At 38.6% G+C, this 24,297-nt stretch overlaps 1 protein-coding gene across 3 annotated transcripts in view; it reads left to right on the top strand.

Annotated features, from left to right (window-relative positions):
- The window catches only part of LOC122358094 (transcription factor COE3), a 97,152-nt gene that overhangs the window by 23,697 nt on the left and 49,158 nt on the right, over nt 1-24,297 (top strand). For all 3 annotated transcript variants that reach the window (XM_043257871.1, XM_043257869.1, XM_043257868.1), the window contains exon 6: nt 2,451-2,519. In XM_043257871.1, coding sequence (XP_043113806.1) covers nt 2,451-2,519 — 69 coding nt within the window. The remainder of the gene's footprint in view (nt 1-2,450; nt 2,520-24,297) is intronic.

The raw sequence follows: 24,297 nt of genomic DNA, 5'->3' as shown, positions 1-24,297 counted from the left end.
TCAAGGTCCTTGCTGCTCATTTCAATGACTTGAAACTGGCACTTCAGAGTCTCCAAATGAGGCATCCGAGCAGTTAGTTGGCATGGCGCGCAATGCACAGTGGGCACGGGCTGGTCTCTGTCCGCCAGTCTAGATGAGGATGCTGAGCTGGAGAGCTCTGCCACCGGCTCTCACCCTCCAGTCAGGCAGCCTGGTGCATACGATTAGCCCTGGCCGCATCCTCTCTGTGCCTGGCTGGGTAATTACAACACTTGCCCTTTGAAAACAAGCCCTCTATTGACATCTATTCTCTCCGTCCCTCTCTATCGTTTCATGTCTTATCTTACTCCTTCAGCATGTTCCACTCTATCTGATGTTAGTCTTAAGTTTCCCCAGGGAAGCTTTGAAGACTGTTTTATTTTATAAGCTCAACTCTGATATTGCGCCCTTGTCTGATAAACCCACCTTTCTAGTTTTCGAGTGATTCTACTTCAGGATACCGGAGGTCCGTCTGGTGGACTAGAGGGCCACGGTGGAGATAGCGAGCTGAGTAGTTAGCTTTTAAAGCATCTGTTCCTCAATCTATGACTAATCAGTAGGCGCGACCAGAGCTGGTGCCTCTTTAAAGCAGCACAGCTTGTCCTGTGCTCATTTTAGGGGTTTGAGGTTGGAGGAGCCGCATTTGTTTTCGCGGTTCTGGCCCTTCGTCATTATCCAAGCCAGGGCTAGCCTGCTCAGACCCTGGAGGGATCACCATTAAGGCCACATTACGGACGCTCCGCCAAGGTTTGTTTTTGCGAACGGGGGCCCGAGCCTCCCTCCGGACCTGGCTGTGCTCCTGGGGTCCAGTTTGTTTATAACACTTCTTTCGCAGTTTGAGGAGGTTGTCACCACAGCCTCACCATTGGGTTTCCAATGCTAATTGGTCTCCTGGAAGTTTGCTAATGGTTCCAAGTAGCTGGGGGAATAAATTATGGTGGCGCGCTCTATGGCAACAGTCACACACACAAAGAACAGGAAAACAACGAACGGTTCATGTTTTTTCAGGTTCTTAAAGATCAAACAATGTGATAAATGATTCATAAAGTCAGATCGTTTTGCATTCAGTGGCTCTGAGTGAGGATTATTTGTCAAATGGCAATCTAATGCATGACAGCATGAAGCAAGTAGGATGAATATATCTGGAGTCTTAGTGGTCGGAAAAATCCATACAATATGATTTGAAGTTATTGCTTAGCTAATCTTAATCGAGGGTAATGATTTTTTTGTTTCAGCATCTACTTCATCATTTCATCAAACTGTTTAGAGAAAAATAGAGCAGAAACTGCAACTTGGTGTCTCCTGCTCTGCTATTCAGGAGCAGCACTGCTTCATGATTAATTCTGATTATGCTGTCATTATGCATAGAAACATTTTTTCTTTTTTTCTTTAAGTATTATATTATATTATACTAATATAAACTATGTTTAAGAATATAAATGTAAAGATTTTTTTTGTAAAGAGTAAATTTCTTTAAAATTTCAATCAAAATATTAACATATTTTAAAAACAATATTATATTATATTAAGGTGTGTGTATATATATATATACTGTATATATTATATATAATATATATATATTTATCATTACAAAAAAATTTATAATGTAAATGTAATTACAAATATATTACAAAATACACTGATTTTCTTATATTGATGCAAATTATCTCTAAACTACTGCTAACAAAAATTTCGCTTCTGACTGATGATCTCAAGCTGATGAGATTAAACTTAATTGGAACCATTTTCACAAAGCAGGCGGCACCAGTGGTCTCACCAGTTTGGTTGGCAAGGGGTGAATGGGCTAGGCGGGATGTATTTAGGGGAACCACATGCCACCAGATGAGGTGCCAGCCTGGGGCGAGGGCATAGGCAAGGGCAGAGGTGATGACAGTGTTGGAGAAGAACATTTGGGAGAGAGCCTCTGCACCAGGACTTCTCTGGGTGCTGTCCAAACTGTCAGAGACAGGCTGAGTGACCTTGGCGGGGGCCCAGCCCAGCTGGAGCACAGGGCGAGAGGAGAAAGAGGGCGACCTGTCAGGCAGCCACCAGCTTGAGAAAGACTTGCCGGTCACCACATAGCTCCATCCCTATCTCTAAAAGAACACAGCAGAGCATTTCTTCTAGTGTTTCTTCAAAGTGTTTTGTAATTCTGTGGTCATTAAGCACCTTTTTGCCCTTTTTCTTTGGTTCCAATTCAAGTCACTCTCAAATTCTGCATTTACAAAATCTAACCGAACATCAAGCAACTTGACTGAGGATACAATCACTTTTGTATGTTGCTCTCTAAGACAACAGTAAATATAAAAGTAAAAAGAGATAGATATCTTCATGTATCAATATCAGTGCTGAGGTAGAAATTCCTAAAACATCTCAGTATCGATTCAACCCTATTAGACAGACGTGTAACTTATGTCTTTTATCCATTTCAGCCGGTGTTGTGACAAGAAGAGCTGCGGGAACCGAAACGAGACGCCATCTGATCCTGTCATCATCGACAGGTAAGAGCATCTTTTATCTTCCTCTTGCCCTCCAAAATGAAAAGCATCTACGGGCATCTGGATATTTTATTAATGTGCATTTTGCAAATCCTGCATCCCACAGCAGGACACAACCGCCAAGTGAGTGAAAGACAAGTCTGTGTAGACCCGTTCCTCTCGACAAATGCAGCTCTCGCAGCAACCACACATCTGAGATTCTGAAACATTTAGAGATATTGAATATGATTCCAAACGATTTAGCCCTTTTTTCCCAATGGTTTAATGTTTTTAGTTTTAGGTTTGCTAACTGCTTACTCTGTTCTGAATACCTTCTCTCAAACTCTTTACCCTGTTGACTGGACATCTACCCGCTAAAAGCGTCTGTAGGGAGGTTCTGTAATGACTGGAATGGAGTGGATGCGATTGTGTGAGAGAGTGTGCATTTCCAAACAGGACAGCAATGAGAGTGTCCTCCTAGGGCACAGGGGTCATTACCAAATCCATGTTGGCTCGTTAGACTGGCCTTGGAGCGTATCCAGCGGACAGAAGTGAAGGGAGCCGGAAATCAGTGACCCTCCCTCTTTCTCAACACACACACACTTACAAAAGCTGGTACACACAACCACACACAAAATCTTCTCACCTCTAGCTGCCATGGAGTGCATCTGATTGGTGTAAGGTCCGAACCTGCAGAGATGATGTCACCTTTTCATGCTCTCTGTGTCGTTTATGGAATGTACCATTATTTAGCCGCTCAGTAAATGACAAAACCCTGCAGCCATTACTGCGTCCGCACCAGCAAACAAACTACCAATAATGCCAATTTACTAACAACCGACGGGGTGAGAAAACCATCAAAGGCGCGACAAAATACGACAAAAGCGTGCGCGCGAGCGTTTGAATTTTTCATTTCTCTACAATGAGGCTGATATTGCCATCTAAAATGTTTCCTCTGGGAGTAGTCGGAATGAATGGCGCTACGTGGGGGCTGATTCGCTGATGTCTAGCATGTGTGTGTGTGTGTGTGTGTGTGCCAGCCACATCCCAACTCCTCATTACGCTGACCAAAACCCATTCTAAAGTGTTTACGGGTGACAGCGGATGCGTGTGATTTAAGACAGACCGGTCCATACGACTGCATTTTAGCGCCCTATTAAGATGGGCAGTATTTATAGGAGCGACGCCCTGAGCTCCTTAAACCAACAGATAAATCAGTTCTGCGCGAGGGACGGCCGCCGGCCCACCATGCAAATCAGCTGTAGCGCCCGTCACTGTAAAAGGCTTAATGACGGCCATTCATCCTGCCCTCCACATTCTCTACCTTTGTTTCAAGCACAGATCTGCTCTGTAAATCAAGACCTGCTGTGCACGGCTGTGCTGCCCCATGCATCACAAATAAGAGCCATCGCATGCGCACGCTTGCATTAACACAAGCAGACCTGGTGGCGTTCAAAGGAATCATTTTTCACGCCTGCCTCTCCGTTAGTTGGGTCTCATCAATTTTGCCCCATTGATCGTGATGTTTACCGCTAATAGGAGGCGATAAACAACAACAAACAAAGAGCTGCACTTGATTCTTTTTGATTTCGGATCATTATCGGCTGTCGCGGGAAATAAGGCAATTACGGTGACACAGTCACTTCCTGTCCTGTTCCAGAGTCTATTCTAGTGTCCACTTAGTTAGGGTTAAGTATGGGTCAGAAAGGTCAGGGGTCGTATCTCACAACCCCTTTACTTACACAAACCAAGAAGCACTTGCATTACATGCCATTTGCAGATCAAGAAGTGCTCAAGCAATGATGGGCTGGGTGAAATATCGCTCTGCAAGCTTTAAAACAGGTGTTAGTACAAGCTAATATTGCAATTAGATCGTCCAGAGAGTTCTCTTAGTTGGACAATAAATTGTGAGGTGCTGTCAGCGCTTAGAGCAGGATGGGGGAGTTTGGTCTAATTACCTCCTTTCGCCTCCCACACATCCAGCCTTGATTGTGATGGTCATAATTTGCTTCCATGCTTTTCATTTTGAGTCATGCACAAGGAGTGAAGCATTGAAATGAGACTGTAGATAAGGGTTAATATTAATTTACATGTGACTGTACTGACCTTTGCTCAATGTCTTTACAAAGTGTTTACAAAGGTCTTGTAAGGCACAGATTAGTAGATGTGTGATAGCTAAGACAAAGGTAGTTCTTGAGCTGTGCATGTTAAGTGTAATATTTTTATATGCACAAAGGTTTGTGACAACGATGGAAATCTTGAAATAAAAGATCATTTTAAAGGAAAAAAAACTATGTAATGGGTTTTAAATTTATGGGTAATAATTTTTGACATTTAGAATTATAACTAATTAATATTTATTAATTATATATATATATATATATATATATATATATATATATATATATATATATATATATATATATATATAATTTTTTTTTATTTATTTTTATTTATTTATTTTTTTGATTGATTGATAAAGTATGTGTGCTTATGCCAGAACTTAACCCTACGTATGTTTGATAGTGCGTATAGGATTGTCTCTACATCTATATACAAATGTGCATGTGTGCAACTTAATATTAACCCTTACTTTAACTGATTGTATGCGTTTGCGCTGTGTGTGGTTGTACATATATGTGCATGTCTATGTCAGAGCTTAACCCAGTGGGGGTGGCTGCTGGTTTTTGGTTATCAGCCTCTCTGGACTCTTCCCAGCAATCGCGTTCTATTGATCGAGCTGCGCGCCCATCGGTGCCGGCCAGATTAAGAGTATAGATTTGCAATAAAAGAAGGACATTACTGGGCAGCCTGGGTAAAATTGAAAAAAATGATGAGCTCTTGGAAGTGGAGATGAGTCAGAGGCAGAAGAGAAGGGTGTTAAAGAGGCAGATTTTATGTACGTGTGTGTTAGAGACACATTACAGGCGGATACTGTACATGTATGTCATTATACACTCAGGACTGGTAAGTCTTTAATGTGCTTTAATATGGAATATCAGGAACAGTGATTCAACTGTTTTATTGATTATTCATTTTCAGAGTAATAATTTGCAGTCACTTTTAGTCGTCACAAAAGCATATTTTTATTATCACATGAAATGCTTCTTAAAGGAACAGTTTTGTCATCGATTACTCACCTCCACTTGTTTCAAACCAGTTTTTTTTTTTCCGGGTGAACACAAATGAAGATTATTTATAGAATATAGAATATAGAATTTAAGCTTGTGGTAGCCATTGACTTCCATGATATTTTTTAGGTTGAATTCATACCAAGAGGTCTGTCCATTACGCAGGTACTGTGTGTTTTAGTGCGTGTGTATGTGTGTGTGTTTTATGTGTGAAATATGAATGATAATGGTGTGTTGTAGGGGCAGGTGGCCCTTTTGGCTGGTTCAATAATTCAGTATATCCTGTCCCTCACAGGGGGACCTGTCTTGTTCCTCATTCGGCTCTCATACATACTTCTGTGGAATAGAGAAGAAACAACAGTATGAACAGAAAGCGAGAACAATTTTTGAGCATGCTGCAGTCCTGGTGGTGGCACTGGGATAAAAACAGTGACAGATGCAGGTGAAATGAGGCCAGTCGCATGACGATGTGGAGCGTAAAGTTCCCATTGCGATTCTAGAATGGTCATCTCTCATTAACCCTGAGTCTATTGAGCCATTTTTACCCAAAGCACCCCCATCAACCGAACACAACCATTCCTGCTCATTTAGCTCTCCCTCTAAAAGAAATTATGTTTTTATGCTTTTTTTTGAATAGTAAAAGTAGATGACGGGAAAATGGCATAATGACTTGTTGCAAGCCTGATTCGAACCCATACAGCTACAGAAGCACCACAGCTGAGTGTGTCTTGGAAAAGGATCATTTCTGACCATTTTAACACTAATCATGCAGCCACAACCTAATGCCAACGTGTGTTTTTATCTTAGCCGTAGTGCGATGATGACCTTGAGTGGCCGACTGAGAGGATTGAAGGGAAATACGGCAGTCGCTGTTTGTGCTGTAGACCTCTCCTCTTTCATGCGGCTATCCGTTTCAACTCTCGCTACACCAGCTACACAGCCAGGCCTGCAAATAGAAAGCCACACAACCACAAGCACCTTCCCTCTCGGTTCTGTTGTTACAGTCTCACCCTCTGCCGCACAGAAGCCTCCAACAGAAGGTTAACTCACTGTAACTTATCTGGAGCATCAACGTCCTCATGGACTTGGATGTTTACTGGTTTGTTGTTGCAGTATCACCCATGTACGAAGACTTGCCTTTAAAGCTGCAGAATTGTTACTTTTTCAATCCTAAATGCATCCTATAATGCTGCATTTAAAGCCATCCTTATGTGTGAGTTCCTTTCAGCATAGACCCATGCTTAACATGACCTCCGTGGAGCAATATAAGATGAAAAAAGATATAAATAAAATAAAAAATACGCTCTGTAAATACGTTCAGACTACTAATTTGCATACCAATATGACTTTCAGCTGCCAGTGCACAGCTTAGATCAACTAACTGTAATAAAATAGGGATAGAAATAAATAAAAAATAATTGTAAAATAATTATATTTTTATTTAATACTCTTTATTTTAAAATATTGAATTTGAAATGTAAACATGTAATTTTATTAACAAAGCAACAAATCTTCAGGTGCTTATAAGAATCAGACCCTCTCAGAAAAAGAAAAAAAAAGAAAATATCTAAAAAAAAAAAAAAAAAAATATATATATATATATATATATATATATATATATATATATATATATATATATATATATATATATATATATATATTTTACTAAAAATATATCAAACATATAAATATTAATATAAAAAAGTATTGTCATTTTGTATACCCAACAAATCTGATGTACTCAACACCTTTGGGTTTCACCTCCTTGTTTAATAAAATTGTCAATTCTTTTTCTCAACACCTCGGTCACCAAAAATTAAGCTATTCACAACAAATTAAACCAACTAATGTAATTTTAATGGTCAGATCTGGTTTTATTTGTGTTTATTTTCCTGTGTGCTTTTTTGTGGTGAACTATATTTATATCTGTTCTTCGTTGCTGCTGTAACACACAAAAAGCTTTGTGCAAAAGGTCTGCACTTCTGCTCACTTAAAAACAGATGAAGCAGTCGGTGAGGCTGGCAGGAGTTACAGCAGAGCGAGGGGCATCTGTAGTGCCTGTTTACTGCTCTCTATGGAGAAAGTGTTGTGTTTGCATCCAGAGCCTGAGGTGAGATGTGTCTGGGAGCCTGTGGGGCCGGCAACATTAGGCTCAGGCTTAGTCACAGCCTGCAGAACGGCCCCGGGCCCTGCAGGGATGGATGTGCTCCTGAGGGCCTGCTCTGATGGAGAAAGAGAGAAGCAGAAAGGCAGAAATAGAAGGAGGAGGAACTCAAACAAAACAACTACGCATCTGTCAGTTCTTACACCATTATGCGGGGTTTCGTGCAGCTTCTTTAGGGATGCTGATAGACGCTCGGAGCCAGATTCTCCAAACAGCCAGGTGAGCATCGCCTCCTTCCACTGAACGGCAGAGCGTGTTTGGGGTCATGGGAATCTGATCGCCCCCCCTCCAGCAAGCGTGGAAGTGTTGCAGCTAAATCCACCCCTCCAGTGCCTGTCACTAATGCTAGCATTATCCCTCGGTACCCCTCTGTGAGGGAAAAGCTATCGATCGCTTCTTCCTCATCCCTCTGTCGACATATCGCTGCCTCCTGCGGGTCTCAAAGAAGGAACGCTGGGTGCTGTGTAATCTGGGAAAGTAAACACAGTCAGGGGCCCTCTTAGCCACGCCCCAGTATTGACTAAGACCGTACAGGATATCACTGAACTGGGCCTGAACTCAGAGTCTAACCCATATTCTGATGCCAGAGGAGTACAGTATAAAATCTGATAATTATACTAAGACTGCCCTGTTATTGTGGTAAAATAACTGTAATAACTCCAATAACAGTAACAACAGCAACAAATAGTTGATAAAATGTTAAAGTGACATTATCCAAAATGTCCTAATAAATTTAGATTTGTTCACATTAACTGTCCAGATGAAGGTGTAATATTTTTTTCTCCAATTAATTAATATATATATATATATATATATATATATATATATATATATATATATATATATATATATATATATATATATATATATAAATAAATGTAATAATTTTTGTAATACATTTTTAAATAGTTAATATTTTTGAACATTTGAAAAAAATTCTACTATTTCAGTGTCTAATACAGCCAGCTTTATGCCTGCTTATATCTTTTTATTTACTCAGATTTTGGCACTATATAATAAAAAAACTGTTATCCAGTTAGAAGTCTTTTACTGTTAAAATCCTATACTTTTTTTTTACAGTATTACATTCTTGCATCATATAGTTGATGTGTCCATTTAAATATCCGATACGTCCACACCACTTTTTATCTCTCTGATAACTTTACCCCCCTTTTACCTTAGTTACACGAACGTCTGTCCAATTAAAAACAGTCCTAACGAGGCCCTGCTGTTTTGCATCAGAGGGTATGGTGCCATGCTTCATTAAGGTGGCTCTATCCATGGTGCTGATTCTGGCCAGCAGATGGGAAGGGGGTTTGCCTGCTCCTCCTTAAGCTGCTGAAAGGATAGAGCGGTCCTGTCGCCCCATGGAGATCCAGATCAGTGTGGGGCTCTGTGCAGGTCATGGTCCGGTCAAACTGCAGATGTTCTCGAGAGGTGCTCACATAAAGTGCTTTTCAATACAGAACTGCATATGTGGTTAAACATATCAAATTTACTTCTACGTATTTCCACATACACACTTCCCTAAATCTAAATCATAGTATATATTCTGCCTTTCTTAGGGTCTTGTCATTTTAATAAGCATTTTAGTCTATCTTTAAACCAACTTTTTTTTTTGAATGTTTTTATTGTTGTAATTTCCTCTCTAATTTTACATTGAATGTTTGACTATATTAGCATTTAAGTAGTAAAATAGTATTTTAACCTAATTCAATTCAGTTATTTTTTCCCTCCTTTTTAATTTTTTTTTTCATTTTCCTCCTAATTTATTTGTTTTTTTATTTAATCATTTTTTTATATAGTTTTTATATTTATTCAGTATTGCATTTTATTTCTTGTTTGTATTTGTCGTCTTTCATTTTTCTCACTGAAAATCTGATTTTTTTGCTTTTCGTTTTCAGTGATTAACTGTATGTTTCCTACTTAAATAAAATATTTTATTCATTTTTAACAGTTAATTTTATTACATTTTTATAAAAAAATTTAACTGTTAATTTTATTTCCATTGTTTAACAGAAATCTAATTATGTATTTTTCTGTTTATTTATTGGATCTTTATCATTATGTATCCAAATATTTTTCAAATTTTCATTGAATTTCTAGTTTCACTCCTAAATGTGTTGTGAATAGTTTAATGCTAACATTTCAGACCACTGAGAATATACTACAGCCTACCCAGAACAATGGGACAAAAATAGAAACCAGTGGGCCGACATAACATAAAATCTCTTGTTTTAGAACAAAAACTTCAATTAAAGTTGATTCACAATTTATTGCGTTTTGTTTTGTCAGGTTGTCTATATAGGAAGCGATGTTATGCGGTTGAACACAGTAAACACACAGTAAACAGTAACAAAAGCAAAAGAAAGGTCATTCTACCTCTAGAGTTCCCAACTGGATCAGGAAGTGATTTGTGAGCTGAACTCTACAGGTCCAAATCTACTCTACCTCACCTCCGAAATCCCACACAGCTGAACAGCAGGAAAACACAGCGGTATAGAACGTCCTTGATGTGGTTTTGAATGAGTGCGATTTATCCTCAGCCACTCCATCTATGCTTTCTTTTTCCTTTCCTTCCTACGTCCTCTGGGTCTCTCACTGTCTCAGGGTGCAATCTGGCCTTGACATGCCCAGAGAAAGAAGCACAGGCCGAGGGAGAGGGGTGTGGAGGACAGAAGCGATGGTGTGGATGAGGGTAGAGGTGGGGTGGAGGGCAAACGAGAGAGAAAGGCAGGGGCTGGATGGAGGCAGGTGGAGAAATGGAAACGGAGTGAGAATGGAGAAGGGGGAGGGATGGAGGCCAGAGGAGATTGGAGAGAGAAAGAGGAGCAGATTAAGAGGGTATTGATTTCTATATAAAGATCCATAAATCTGATGTGGGTGACCGTGGCAGCGTAGTAGCCAGCCACAGGAGACTGCTTTAGGGACTGAGCGTTACATAATCACTAATATACAGATAAACACACTCAGATCTTCCCATTGAGATGTTATATTGTCTCAGTGAACTCCTGATTGACTTCTGTTGTAATTTGAAACGGTCACTTTCAAATTGCAACACAAACAAGTTTTACAAAATTACTCCAATATTCTGGGACACGTGATCCTTCAGAAATCATTTTAGTTTGCTAATTTGGTGCTCATAAATCTTTTTTTTCTGATTTGGTGCGGAGAATATTGCTTACACATTTAAAAAAAAAAAAAAACATTTTAAAAGAAAGAATAGAATAGAAGCAGAAGAAGAAGAAGTAGAAAGATTTTTAAAAAATATAATAGAATAGAAGTAGGAAAAGAAATATAAATATCCAAAAAAGAATATAATAGAAGTAGAAATTGTAATATTTTGCAACGTTTTAAAACTCTTTACTGTTACTTTTAATCAATGTGGTATATAAAAGTTTTAAATTAAAATAATTACTTTAAAAAATAATTTCTTATAAAATAATAATTATTTAAATGATTGAAGTCATTATCTTACACAAACCTTTAAACAGTAGTAATGTTTAATATTTTATAAACAATAATTTACATTTAATATCAGTAATTCAGAGAGCAATTCATGGTTGTAAAACAGTGTTTTTAGTCTGCCATGTAAAAACTATAAATCTAGATGTTTTGAAAATAAATAGCACACCCATCCTCCTTTGTAGCACCAACAGTACATTTAATACTTGGTCAGAAGTGTGTTAAATCACAAACCCTAAGTATGAGCAATTGTAATAGTGCTGCTTGCCTTAAGTGCCTTAGTAAACACCACTAATTAGCGTCCACCGTTACACAGAGAGCTTTTCCCAGTGCGGGGATTGCTTGTGATGAAGCCTGGCTTGCATGCGAGTTGTGGCGGTGTAGTTTATTGTGCTGGTGTTTGTCTGGGTCGGCCTTTGTTGTGTTATGTGCAGCTGACATAGATCTCTAGAGCCGGAGGATCATGTATATTTGATGCTTTGTTGTTGTTAGTAAGACTCCATAGTTTAAACCTCACACACATGTACAGTATGGATGTGCAGTCACAAATACACCTCCTTACGTTTATAGTATTATATACAGACATTCTTGCATAGGCATGTCAATTCTCATTCATACTCACACACAACTCTGTGCACACACTCGTTTGCCCACCTGAAGCTATATACACCTCTTGTTAGAATTTTATCGGCCCCGTAAAAACACACCGTCTCTCGCTTTCCAAACGAATACTGCCTCTACACGCAATTACACACACACTTTCTCTGTCTGTCTTTCTTACACACTCACACACACGCACACGCACACACACCGTTTCTATATTTCTCAGTCTCTCCAACAAACACACGCTTGCACACACACACACACACACACACACACTCACACAAAACACAACACAAATCAATACCAATTTATAATTCAGGATTGCTGGAGTTTGGGTTTTAGGGCAGGCCAGCATCCAGCCTTCATAAATATTACAGTGTTATTGACTGGATCCGAATGAATTGGAGATTTTTTTTTCTTTCTCTCTCCCTCTCTCCTTGCCCTCTTTCTTGTTTCAGGGTGCCGAGCAATAAAGCTTGCTTTTATTTATTCCCTTTGAGTTGGAGATGAGAGGCCTAACTGGACAACAAATTTGATCCCAGGAATGAAATAAAGTGGCTAATGGTGGGCAGAAGGGGATGCCCCCCCAAATCTGCGGAGAGTAATGTAGCGTGTGTTGGGATTGGGATAAGTGGGGCGATTTGTCTGAGCCGTGTCCCCTCTGGTAGCCAGAACCGGGTGCACTTTCACATGGATTTATGCCCTAAGTAAAAACACATTGTCTTGTAATACATTGATCAGTCGGACCGGAGCCAGGGGTGCAGTCTCCACCACCAGAACAGAACCAGTTAGTGGCCAGTCAGATTGTTTTTTGATAACTTCAGTTAACCATCATTTATTTTTTACCGTGTTGGCCTACAGTTATTAAAATGAGTTAAACTGACAATTAATTTATTTAGATTTTTACTATCAGTGTATGATTATTGAACATTCATGCTGTCGTTAAACCACTTGAGGTTGTGTCACAGTAATTTACCATAATGAAGTTATGAAGATATGAGATATTTAAAAAATATGTATATATTTCATATTAATATTTCACAATTTTAATAATTTTACAGATTTTTACTGTTAGTTATTCTAGGTCATAAAACGTCAGTGTTAAACAATAGATAGGGTGTTTTGAAAGCTTTTTAGGGCGTTGCTTTATGGTTACTAAGGTGTTCTGGGTGGTTGCTTGCTAATTACTGGAGCGCTCTAAATCTAGGCATGCCTTCCTCTTTCAGTGACTTTTTCATCCTTTTATATGGACGGCCGGATGAAATACTCTGTTGTTAAATACAAAAAGACTTGTAATATATACACTTGCAGGTAATGTGTCTACTATAAGTAATAATAAGTACTTTTTCATGACACTCTGAAGTGAATTTTAATGAAAAAATCATCTCTGTCTCCAACAGTAATAGAGGTGAATAGATAGAGTGTGTGTGTGTGTGTTTGGGGAAGATGATGTCTCTAACCCTCTTCAGTTAGTGTTCCCTAGCATGTTGCATCCAGACACAGTGTGAAGCACTCAAGTTGTCCAACATACACGGAAAGAGCTGGTTGGTTAAGTCCGGTGAAAATACACACACACACACACACACACACACACACACACACACACACACACACACACACACACACACATAAGCTTCAGTTTTCCCTGACCTATCCACCCCCACCTCACATCTCCTGGGGAGTCTCGGCCGATGAAAGAAAATCAATCATGTCATAAAACAGGGAGCAAAAAAAGAAAAGAAAAAAGAAAAACCTGTTTTTACCTCTGCAAGTAAAACCACCAGCAGCTATAAACTTTCCTGATAAAACCCCAATGCTACTCTACACACATGCACACAGTTCAAATAAAGCACATGCAAATTTAAGTCAATGTGACTTGCTCTTCGCAACTCAGTTTAATTCTATAATTTGATTGATTTCAAAGAAAAAATTAGGCAGGAAATTTATTCAATGGGTATTGATTGAATGTAAAAAGCCAAGTTTTAACATTTTGATTAGTGATTACAAAGTCAAGTTATTTATTTTTTCTTTAAAATAGCGTATATAAAATGTTTTTGATATATTATAAAATCATTTTGATAAATGTTTTACAATAATTTAATGCTTTTCCCCTTAAGAAGCTTACACAGGTTTGAAACGACATAAGTAAATGATGAATTTCCATTTTTCAGTGAACTTTCTGCTTTAGGCTTTTGCACTTTCACACAAAATTTACAAATTTACGTTTTCACATTTTACACGTATTCAGATGCATGCGTCTTCCGCACACACTCTCACACTAGTCCAGAGGCCAGGTTGCAGGAATAGTGACTCCAGAGAGATGAGGGGATTTAGGTTTGCTCGTTCTCTTCTAGCAGTCAATACTGAGCTCATCAACCGGCCCGTTTTAATCCCTTAATCAACCACAGCAACTGACGCTTAATTGGGCCAGGAGTCCAGTAAAGATCCCTTCCTCCACCTCTGATCCTGTCAACACTTTACATAAGGGCCACCGCTCACCCCTCACGCATTTTAACCGTGCTGTGGATTCTACCGGTAAGACCTATAGTCAGCTGAGAATAAGACTTTCTCGATCGGGGCTTTACCATCTGTGTGATTGACTGGAGTTTTAGACATTGCTGCAATACTAACAAGCTTACTAAGAGATCTCCGCATGAGTTAAGCTAGACCTTAGAGACATTTAAGCCAGGCTTGGTAAATGTACCTACTGTTTTGTATCCCTCATTTAAGTGCAGGTTTTCTCAAAGTTCCTTAATGATAACGGATACTTGTAGAAGCCCAAGTAAAACCATCTGTTTTTCGCACACTGCAGCCTGTGGTACCATCCATGGTGTCTCCAGCACACACCCCTACTCTACTCTTGCAAACTGCCCAACAGAAAATGAATTTATTGATTTCTTTCTGACCACACGCATGATTTTTCCTATTTTTCCCCCTCACCTGAGCCGAGTGATCTATATGTCCCCTGACGTGGGGTAATGGCCAGACTGACCATACATACTGGCTCTGAAAATACCACCAGACAGGTTGCAGTTGGTGCTATTGATCATTCTACAGTCAAACCAAAACTTACATTTCTTACATTATCACTGTTTATTCACTATAGTTTCGAAAAATGGTAATAAAACATGACTTTGAGTTAAACTGTGTTGGAACAAATTCATCTTGATAATGTCACGTAACTTTGATAGAAAGGTATGTAATGAATTATACCGTCAGTTGTTAAATTTAAGCACACAATTGGATAATACTAATTTAGGTCAACCATTTTGGTCCCAAATGTTTAGCAGTTTTACTGATAGTGAAAAATTGTATCTGGTATTTGACTGTATATATCACTCTATATTCAAAACTATAAACAGCAATTTTAGTATGTGAAAACACATTTTTTTTTGTCTACTGCCAGTAGGGTCTAACTGTTGAAGTTAATGAGCCAAACCTTGACCCTGGAACAGTCAGCTAAAAGCCATTTACACTAGCATTAGGTACCAATGCACTGTAGGAGATTTTTCACGTTGCAGAGGGTGGCTTGATTTTGTCAGATGTTTTTGCTTATTTTCATTCTTCACCCCATTATACCTAATCATTTAAATGCGATCAGTTTGATAAGTTAGCGTTGGAGGGCCAGTAACACTTTTTAGCTTCGCCATGTGGGCCAACTGTGACCGACCATAAGCCATTGTGGGAAAACAAATCCAGTGCTTTATCAAGCAAATTCAGGGGTTGGTTCTCATCAGGCACAGTCTGTAGGCAGTTAACGGCAGCTTTATGACGGGAGCAGAAAGATCAGTCTCTGTAGACGAGTCCGAGTAATGAAAGGCAGGCCGTTTGTCTCTCTCTTTTTCGTCTTTACGCTAAAGGCTCTGGCTGCATGGTGCTGTTCAGCAGGCCCTGGTGGATGCTAAAGGATTGTTTGTTGCCTGCTAATCATGACCGCCGTGTCTGCTGAAGGAGCATTTGGCAGTGGCAAACGAGGAAGAGAGAGAGAGAGTGGGCACCGCTGCTGCCCAGGCGTCTTTAGCGGCAGTAAAACCCTCTTAGTGGGTAGTGCCATCTGGCCGAGCCCCTTGTGGGGGCGTAATGTGCCCGAATCGCAGGGTCGAGATGCTTTACTACCCAAGCCTGCCGGCTGCAGATGGCACGGGCAGAGCCACTAGAAAACGCCAAGGTCGGGCACGCGCTGTGGCGTGGGATTCACGGCGCTAAATGGCATGGAAAGCATTTGATGGTGCGCTGGACAGACAGCGAGGCATCTGAGGGCCCAGAATGCATCTCCCAGCATCCATCAGGACAGAAGCTCAATGCCTCAGTGCGTAGAAGCAGACCTAAATGAACACTGGGGCCACTGCTGCTTTATTAGACAAAAATAAAGCACTGAAGTGTTGTTTAAATGCCACTGAATGATTGCAGCATAGACGTTTCAGGTCCAAAAATCTTAATGGTTTTTAAGTTCAGTATGTTTGCTCAAAAATAGGCACTTCTACATTTCTTTATATATATATATATATATATATATATATATATATATATATATATATATATATATATATATATATCTATATATTTACCATGTCTGTGTATTTGCTGAGATTTCTTTCATTTTAGTGATGCGTTTCAGGAAAGAATTGCGGTGACTGAAAATGCAGAAAGTGCACCCCGTGTTTATTGATAAAACCATTTACAGTTTTAAATGTACAATCAAACAATCAAATTTTACAGGATTTTGCTGTTATCAGGAAAAAAATAAGTGATTGTTTTGGTGCTTGTAATTTTTCAGTCAATATTCAATTTCTGAAAGAACTATGAGTTTCACTTTGAAGTGTATTTTTAAGTTTTGATAACTTAAGAAAGTAAAGTAGACATAAAAGTAACTTGCAAGTAATTAATAATCTGGTGCATTAAGTAATCTTTTCAAATGTAATAATCAGCAATGGAGTCAAATTACAATTTTAAAGAAGTAATTAGTAATTGGTAATGGATTACTTTACCCAACACTGTTTAAATGCTGAGTGATGAATGCGGCAAGTACGTTTCAGTCCACAGAAAATCAGTGCCTTTGCCATAAAAAGTGATATAGTGGCTGTGTGCGTAAGTGTGTGTATTTAGGTATTTGTGCATGTGTGAGTGGGTTCTGGGCCCACTCCAGAAATCCCACGTCACCCATGAGGTTCTTAGGGACTCTTTATGTTGTAGTGGGTGGCAGCTGGCAAAATGAATAGCCGTTTTAAGAGCAGTGAGACAACGCACAAAGGAATTTAATAACTATGTAGTCACCATCAAGCAAAAATGAAATACAGAGAAAGAAAAGTATTGAGAGGAGTAATGTTTTTATTTATATGAGCCGTTTTCCCTTCACCCTACATCCAGGCCTCCACAAATGGACTGGGGGTCCCAGAACTCACACTGCTCCCGGCCAGAGATGAGACTGAAAATTAATTTTGGGCAGGGTGGGGGTTTCATTAAATTCTTTTTTTGGCTCATTTCCCCGAGTGGTCCCTGAGCTGAACACCCTGGCATCAGTGGCGTCTGTGCCAAACCAGCCCCCCAATGCCCAGCACCCATAAGACAGTAACCAGGCCCACGGTGCACAACAAAGAAAAGACAGAAAGTCAATGCTTAGATGTCCAGACACAAGTCCTAAAATGTCCTATTGAACAGATTATTGCTACTAATTTAACATCAATCTTTTTGTTGTATTTAATGCGTGATGTGGCTAATTAAAAGTTATGTGACTTTCCAGCACACTTGACTATTTCCTTTTATTTATTTATACATTACATTTATTTAAAAAAAAAAAAAAAAAAAGTTTGCTCAGTGAGGTGCTTCTAAATATGTTTGAGCTTTCAGTAATTTTATTTTATATTTTACATTTTAAAATTATTTTTGTTTAATTTTATCTGATCAACAATTTTTCTTTTTCTTTATTTTTTTTTTTTGTTAATGTTCTGTTATTGCCTTTTTATTCAAATGAATATACTATAGCATATACTATAGCAATAGTTTTTTTTGGCCTTTTTTTCTTCCTGAGAAAACAAATATTTACATATCTCTAATAATGGCCAATTAGGTCATTTTTAGTAAACAGATACTTCCGTGGCTTCTTGCGTGCGCATCTGGTGTGTGAAGTCTTTTTCGTGCACTTTATACTGTCACTTTCCGAAGAGCTCTCAGAAACCATCTAGCCATGCTTTTGTTATTTTTTGTGATATATTTTAGAGCAAATTCCTACCTTTTCTCTCAGTCGGACTCAGGAAAATTGAGTTTTCAAGGTGAACATCCCATTACTGGAGAAGGTTGACAAATTAATTTGGTGTGCGCCTTGTTGCAGTGTGGGTAGTGATAGAGACCAGCCTGTCAATTTGAGAAATGAGGGCCTGCTCAGGCAGCCAGATGGGAGTGAAATTGAACAGCACATTAGCTAATTACTTATGCAAATCACCCGGTCTTGCACCTTAACTTAAGCACGGTGGATGATACTCAGGGCGGCTGGAGAGTTTTAGATAATACTAATCCTACTCCCATCACCCACACGAGCACATCTTTACCTGCTGAGAAAGCTCTATGAGGAATTGCTCACAAATAGCTGAATGCACAAACATACGCACACACGCAGCGTTCCCACTCTTGTGAGCGCACGCACGCGCGCACACACATACGCGCAAAAACAAAGAAACACTTGTGAACCCGAGAGAAAACAAAGAGCTTCTGGCGTAAGGTGGAGAGAGTTTATTAAAACTGTTGAACTGGTCATATCTGCCCGCTTGCCAGCAGTTACTGCTTGTGCAAGTGCTGTCTGTTGCTTTTTTTTTAAGTGTAAAGGCTCTTTCGATGCTCCACGTCAGCGCTGTTCAATGCATTGAACTCATGCATTAATCTATGGAGTGAAGCGTCAGCTACAGCTTTACCTCTGGCGATACATATGCAATTTAATAAACATTCTACTCACATTTGTTTTTAAAATGGCTGGTCAAACTTTGCTTGAGAACAAAGCAACAGGCCATAATGAAAGAATTAAATGTAATGATTTCTCATCCTGTTTAGTTTTTATGTCTGTAGCTTTTTTTATTCAGGAGCATTCAGTGACACATTAAGTCACATTAGAGGGCCTTAAAGAAATCGTTCAGATTCAGTACAAGCTCAGTTGACAGTTGTTGTTATCGTAATGTCGTCGTAATGCTGATTAGCACAAACATTATTTCTGCTTGTACAAATAAATAACTAAATAAACTGACCCGTTCACCTTCATTACAAGCTTTTTGCGCTGTCCTCGTTTAAATTATCTTATGCTGCAATTTGCAACTTGTACTGAGGCCAGAATATTCTTTTAAAAAGTCCAAAAAGGGCTGTTTGTCAAAAGTCAGGTGTTTTCCTAACACATTCAGACAGGACAGGTTGCGGACGGGGCACAATCTCAGCTTTTCAAGGTGTCAATCACGAATCACCCACCCCCTCCTCCTTCTCAAAACTAGCAGTGGTTTTCAGGGGTCTGCATGCATTGCATCGCTCCTGATGTCGGCGAGGGGCTTACGGAAGGCTTAACCGCTTCGCCGTGGCCTCTCCCCTAATCACAGTTCGCTAAGCCCACCTGTCAAAACACGCCGCCACACCAGCTACAGATCTGCCTCAGTCCCCCTTAATTAGCTAATCTAGCTCGGGCTGCGCGTTGGGAAAACGGACTCGGAGGGAGAGAAAGAGACTGGCAGCAGTCGGAGACATCCAGCCCAGTTCAGCCAGAACTCTCTCTAATGCCGAGCTGTGTGTGTGTGTGTGTGTGTGTTTAAACGGACGTGGACTTATGCTGTACAGTGGAAACTGTCGATCTATTGATTTGTGTGTGGCTGACAGGCCCAAGGCACAAGCTTAAGTATTATTAGCGATTTTGCAGTTTGGCAGCTGGTCATTAATTAATGCTCGATTTCTCTGACAAATAGACACTTTCTCAGGCCGTTATTACTGTAGACCTTCTTCATCAGACCTCTGGGTTCTCTGAAATTCAAATACCATCAAGTCCACAGTTATTCGCATTTCTCTGATGTCTCTGTACGTTTTGTTTTTCCGAAAGAAATGGAAGCGATAGCCTTTGTGACTCTTGGCTCCAGAGCTGGAAGTTTTGCGTCAGGGGTTCGTCCGCCCACAATCTTTGTTACTCGTGAGCCATATCCTGTTTGATTGAAAAAAAGAAGAGTTGCTTTCAAAATTCATTTCAGTATGATAGTGTTAACCGCCCTAATGCTTTCCATGTTGCCATTGTAGATTGTTAGTACAAATCGTGGGTGTGTTTTGCTCATCTTTGCATAAGATTGCATGTCCAGATGTTTCAGGCTCTATTCTTGCACCTCGGGTCTGTGCTGAAGTGTAGTGTTTTTGATTTCAACATTGAGAGTTGCAAATATCATATATGATATAATATAATGTAATGAAATATGATATAATTAGTGCTATCAAACGATTAGTCACCATTAATTGCATACAAAATATTTTTTGTTTACAAAATATATATGTGTTCTGTTTATGTTTATAATGTAGTGTATATATATTTAAAATATTTGCATCTGTGTTCATATAATTTTCATTATAAACAAATATTTCATATCTAAAAATGCACGTGTTTGTATTTATATATACATAATAAATATACACAGCACAAACATATGTATTATGTATACAAAAACTTGCTTATTTTGAATGTGATTAATCGCGAATAATCATTTGACAGCAATAAATAGAATATTTCAATATTTTATCATTTAATATATATATATTCAATATTTATCATTTAATAAATTGTGCCTATTTGATTTGCATATAATTGTACAAACAGGCCAAACTTTGTAACAAGAAAATATCATATTTTAAGTTTCTGTAAGTCTACGTGCTTTATTAAAGATTTATCTTCATTGACAAGACTTATGGTACTTTTCAGAAATTCTCAGAACTAGTAACATCCTTGTTTTGTGTGTAGTTGGAAAAGTTTCTATGTGTAACTGTTGCTGACGAGAGACACTCCCATTCCCAGAGGAAATGCAAACAGAGAAATAGAAGAAGGAAGTGGCTGTTCATTCCCAAGGGATGGACTGGACAGTTTTAGTAGAGTTTCATGGACACCCTGACGTTCACACAGTCAGAGCCAAGGCTGCTGTCTGATTCAGCAGTGATTTTCATCCCGGTACACTCAGCTGACCTCTGACCCCTTTCGCTGTGCACTTTAACCCTCTCATGCCTGACAGACACTCGCCTCTTAAGAAGCAGCCCTGAGAAACCCAATATAACTTCCTCCTCCAAACAAAACGTCTAAAATCCCATGCGTTTCGCAATCATGACGAATCGAGAACTTTAATTAAAAGCAGTTGTGTGAACAAATTTCAATCGTAAGTACAATAATAAGTTTGTGAATTGGACTTACAGAATATTCCCAGAGAGTGGTCATCAGTAACAGATACCAAGACGCTGGCAAAGTGTGGTGTTTTTTTGAGACTTTTCAACATGAAACAGACATTAGGAGAGAACGGCAGAAATATGAGGAGGGCAGCATCTGCGGCACGCTGTCTAAAGCTTTAAAGACCATTTTGCTTGAAGTGAACTCCAACATAAATAATCCAAATGTGTGAGAAATAGGAGCGTGGAATAGGTGTGCAGATCCTGGGGGGAAAACAAATCATTATTCAGAACGAAAGAAAACCATGATCAGTTTACTGCTCGGAGATCTGCTTTTGAGATTATCTTTTTTATTTCAAAGAAATGGTGTTTACTTTGACTGAGAACTGTAAGAGTGCTTCATACTAGAGGTTTGGTGCAGTCCCAGATCCTTTCAATGTTGTGAAAGTTGCACTTGAAAAGGATGTTTGAGGTTCAATATATGTGAGTGACACATACGCAACAAATGTGAATGCAGCCTGTCCTAAGTCACGGTTGATAATGTATCAGATCCAGTTTTGATTTTATGTGTATATTTTATCATATATATATATATATATATATATATATATATATATATATATATATATATATATATATATATATATATGTGTGTGTGTGTGTGTGCTAACAATTGCTTAATTGCTCTCAATTGCGATTAATCGCATCCAAAATAAAAATTTTTGTTATTACATATGTATGTATACTGTGTATATTTATTAAAGAAAAATATATATATTTAAGGAAAATATAATAATGTGTATATGTATGTATATGCAGAATTAAATATAAAAATTATATAATATATATATATATATATGATATTAAATATAGGAATATGAATATATAAATGTATAAACGTACAAAAACAAAATTTGCACCATATATGCATGCATAATAAATATGTAGAATATTTGTAAATATAAATTAATAATATTAATTGTTATTATTATTAAACTTATGAATCATTAGGGTGAATAATTGTTGTTATGTTCTGTACATTTACAACACAAACAATACTACTACTACTACTAATAGAAGCGATTAATATTACTGTTATTATTATAACTATCAGTAACACCAACACTAATAGTAATAATAATAATATCATCGCTTGAATTCTAACCAAAATAAGTGCTTCATTTGAATAAAACCCATGAAGTATATTGGTCTCAAACGATACAGAAATTATGCTTATTAAATGTAAAACCTTATTATACAGCGAAGGAGATCAGGTTCTGATCGGTCTGTTTATGAATGTTGTCATAATACCTATTAAGTGTATTTATGGTGCAAACAAGCATAACATTGTCATTGGATGTTGGCAGAAATGGAAATGGCAGTGAGCGAGTGAGAAAATGCTTTTGGCAGAGCAGCGCAGCGACTGGGCAGCGCACAAGAGCCTTGGCAGCGTTCTGTGTTTTCCTTCAGTGGTGAAGTTGCAATGCCACCAGGGAGGAAAAGGAGTTTTACTGGCACTGAGTGCTCAGGTGCATCCACAACACACACACACCAACATCCATCTGGGCATCATTAGATATCATACCAGCACAGAATATTATGTGTTGCATGCAGTGATATATGATTATTATTAAAATCCATACACACAGCAGAGGGAAAAACATTAAAAACTGTAAAGTGTAATGTCTTTATTTGAAATAACCATCAGAAGGGATTTGGATTAAATCTATGGGCTTGTACCATACTGATATTATTTTCCATTCTCAAGCATTAGCAGCAAGCGTTCTGATAGAGACATCTATTTTTTTTTTTTCATCCTGAGCTGCTTCACTTGCTCATAATTAGAATGGCATGTTTTATTGACTGTAATAAGGGATCATATTTGAGCACTAATTCAGAGCTGCTCTTATGGGAGGAAATAACTGTCATTAAGCAGGCTGAGAGCTGCCTCTAAATCACCCGGTCAGGCTACACGTACAGAAAAATGCCAAACAAATGGGTGTCGAGTAAACATTGGTAGCTTAACGGCAATGAAGCAAAGCTGTTATGTGCCGTGTGCGCATTTGAATTAATATTTACTTGTTTTGAATGTCGAATGAACTACATGCGAGGGCTTTTTAGAACCGAGCAATATATGTCAAGTGTCCTCAGTCATAACTGACTAGAAAGTGAGCATAATGTTACCGTTGGCATACAGTGAGCAGTTCTGGCCTGACATCAGTGGTTAGTGTACACTTCTGAGATCCAGCCGCCCATCTGTCCAGGGTCCTTCTCCAGGAGCAATGTGTCCTTGGATGGACCCCCCGTCCTGGGCATGCTGCGGTAGTGGACTCCAGTATTCACAGACTAGCGGAGCCAAAGCTTCTCTCGGGCCTGCCAGCTCACACTTACCCATGGCTGGGCTTGAGTACGCTGCTGGCGGCCATGACGGTGGCGCCCTGGGGGACTGCTGGCTTTAATAGAGGAGAGATAGAAATAATTCATGTCATGAGATGATTTCAAATGCGATATAGAGGATTTATGTATTCTTTGATTTAGGTTCAACATAGAACTTTTTTTAAGCTAAGACAGGAAATTAACGGCAAACCCAGACTTGTGTAGCCAACTCTTTACTAAGTAAAAGTTTGCATTTACATTTAGTCGTTTAGCAGATGCTCTTATTTAAAGTTAGCTGCATTTCCAAGCTGCATGACAACACCAGTATTTTTTCCAGCAATAAACTGCTTTAACAACAAGCAGCCATGTAGCAGAATACTACATTGCTGTTTTTTATGTTGCAAGCTTGTAACATATACTAGATGTTATTACATTTTATTTTATTTTATTTTAAGAGAAAAAGTGATGCTTTCAGAGTGGAATCATTGAATTAAACTAAAATCCGTCTTCTTGAATTCTCTATTCGTCAAAAACGATCATTTCCAAAAAAGCTAAACTGTTTTTAACATTTATAACAATATGAAATGTTCATCAGCTTATTAGAATTGTTTTTAAAGGTTCATGTGTCACTGAAAACAGAAACGTTTTATTTTATGTAAAATTTTTTTGATCAAGTACTTTCTCTAAT

The sequence above is a fragment of the Puntigrus tetrazona genome, chromosome 14 (genome assembly GCF_018831695.1).
Source record: "Puntigrus tetrazona isolate hp1 chromosome 14, ASM1883169v1, whole genome shotgun sequence".
Lineage (NCBI taxonomy): Eukaryota > Metazoa > Chordata > Actinopteri > Cypriniformes > Cyprinidae > Puntigrus > Puntigrus tetrazona.
This window is presented reverse-complemented; position numbering and strand designations above follow the sequence as displayed.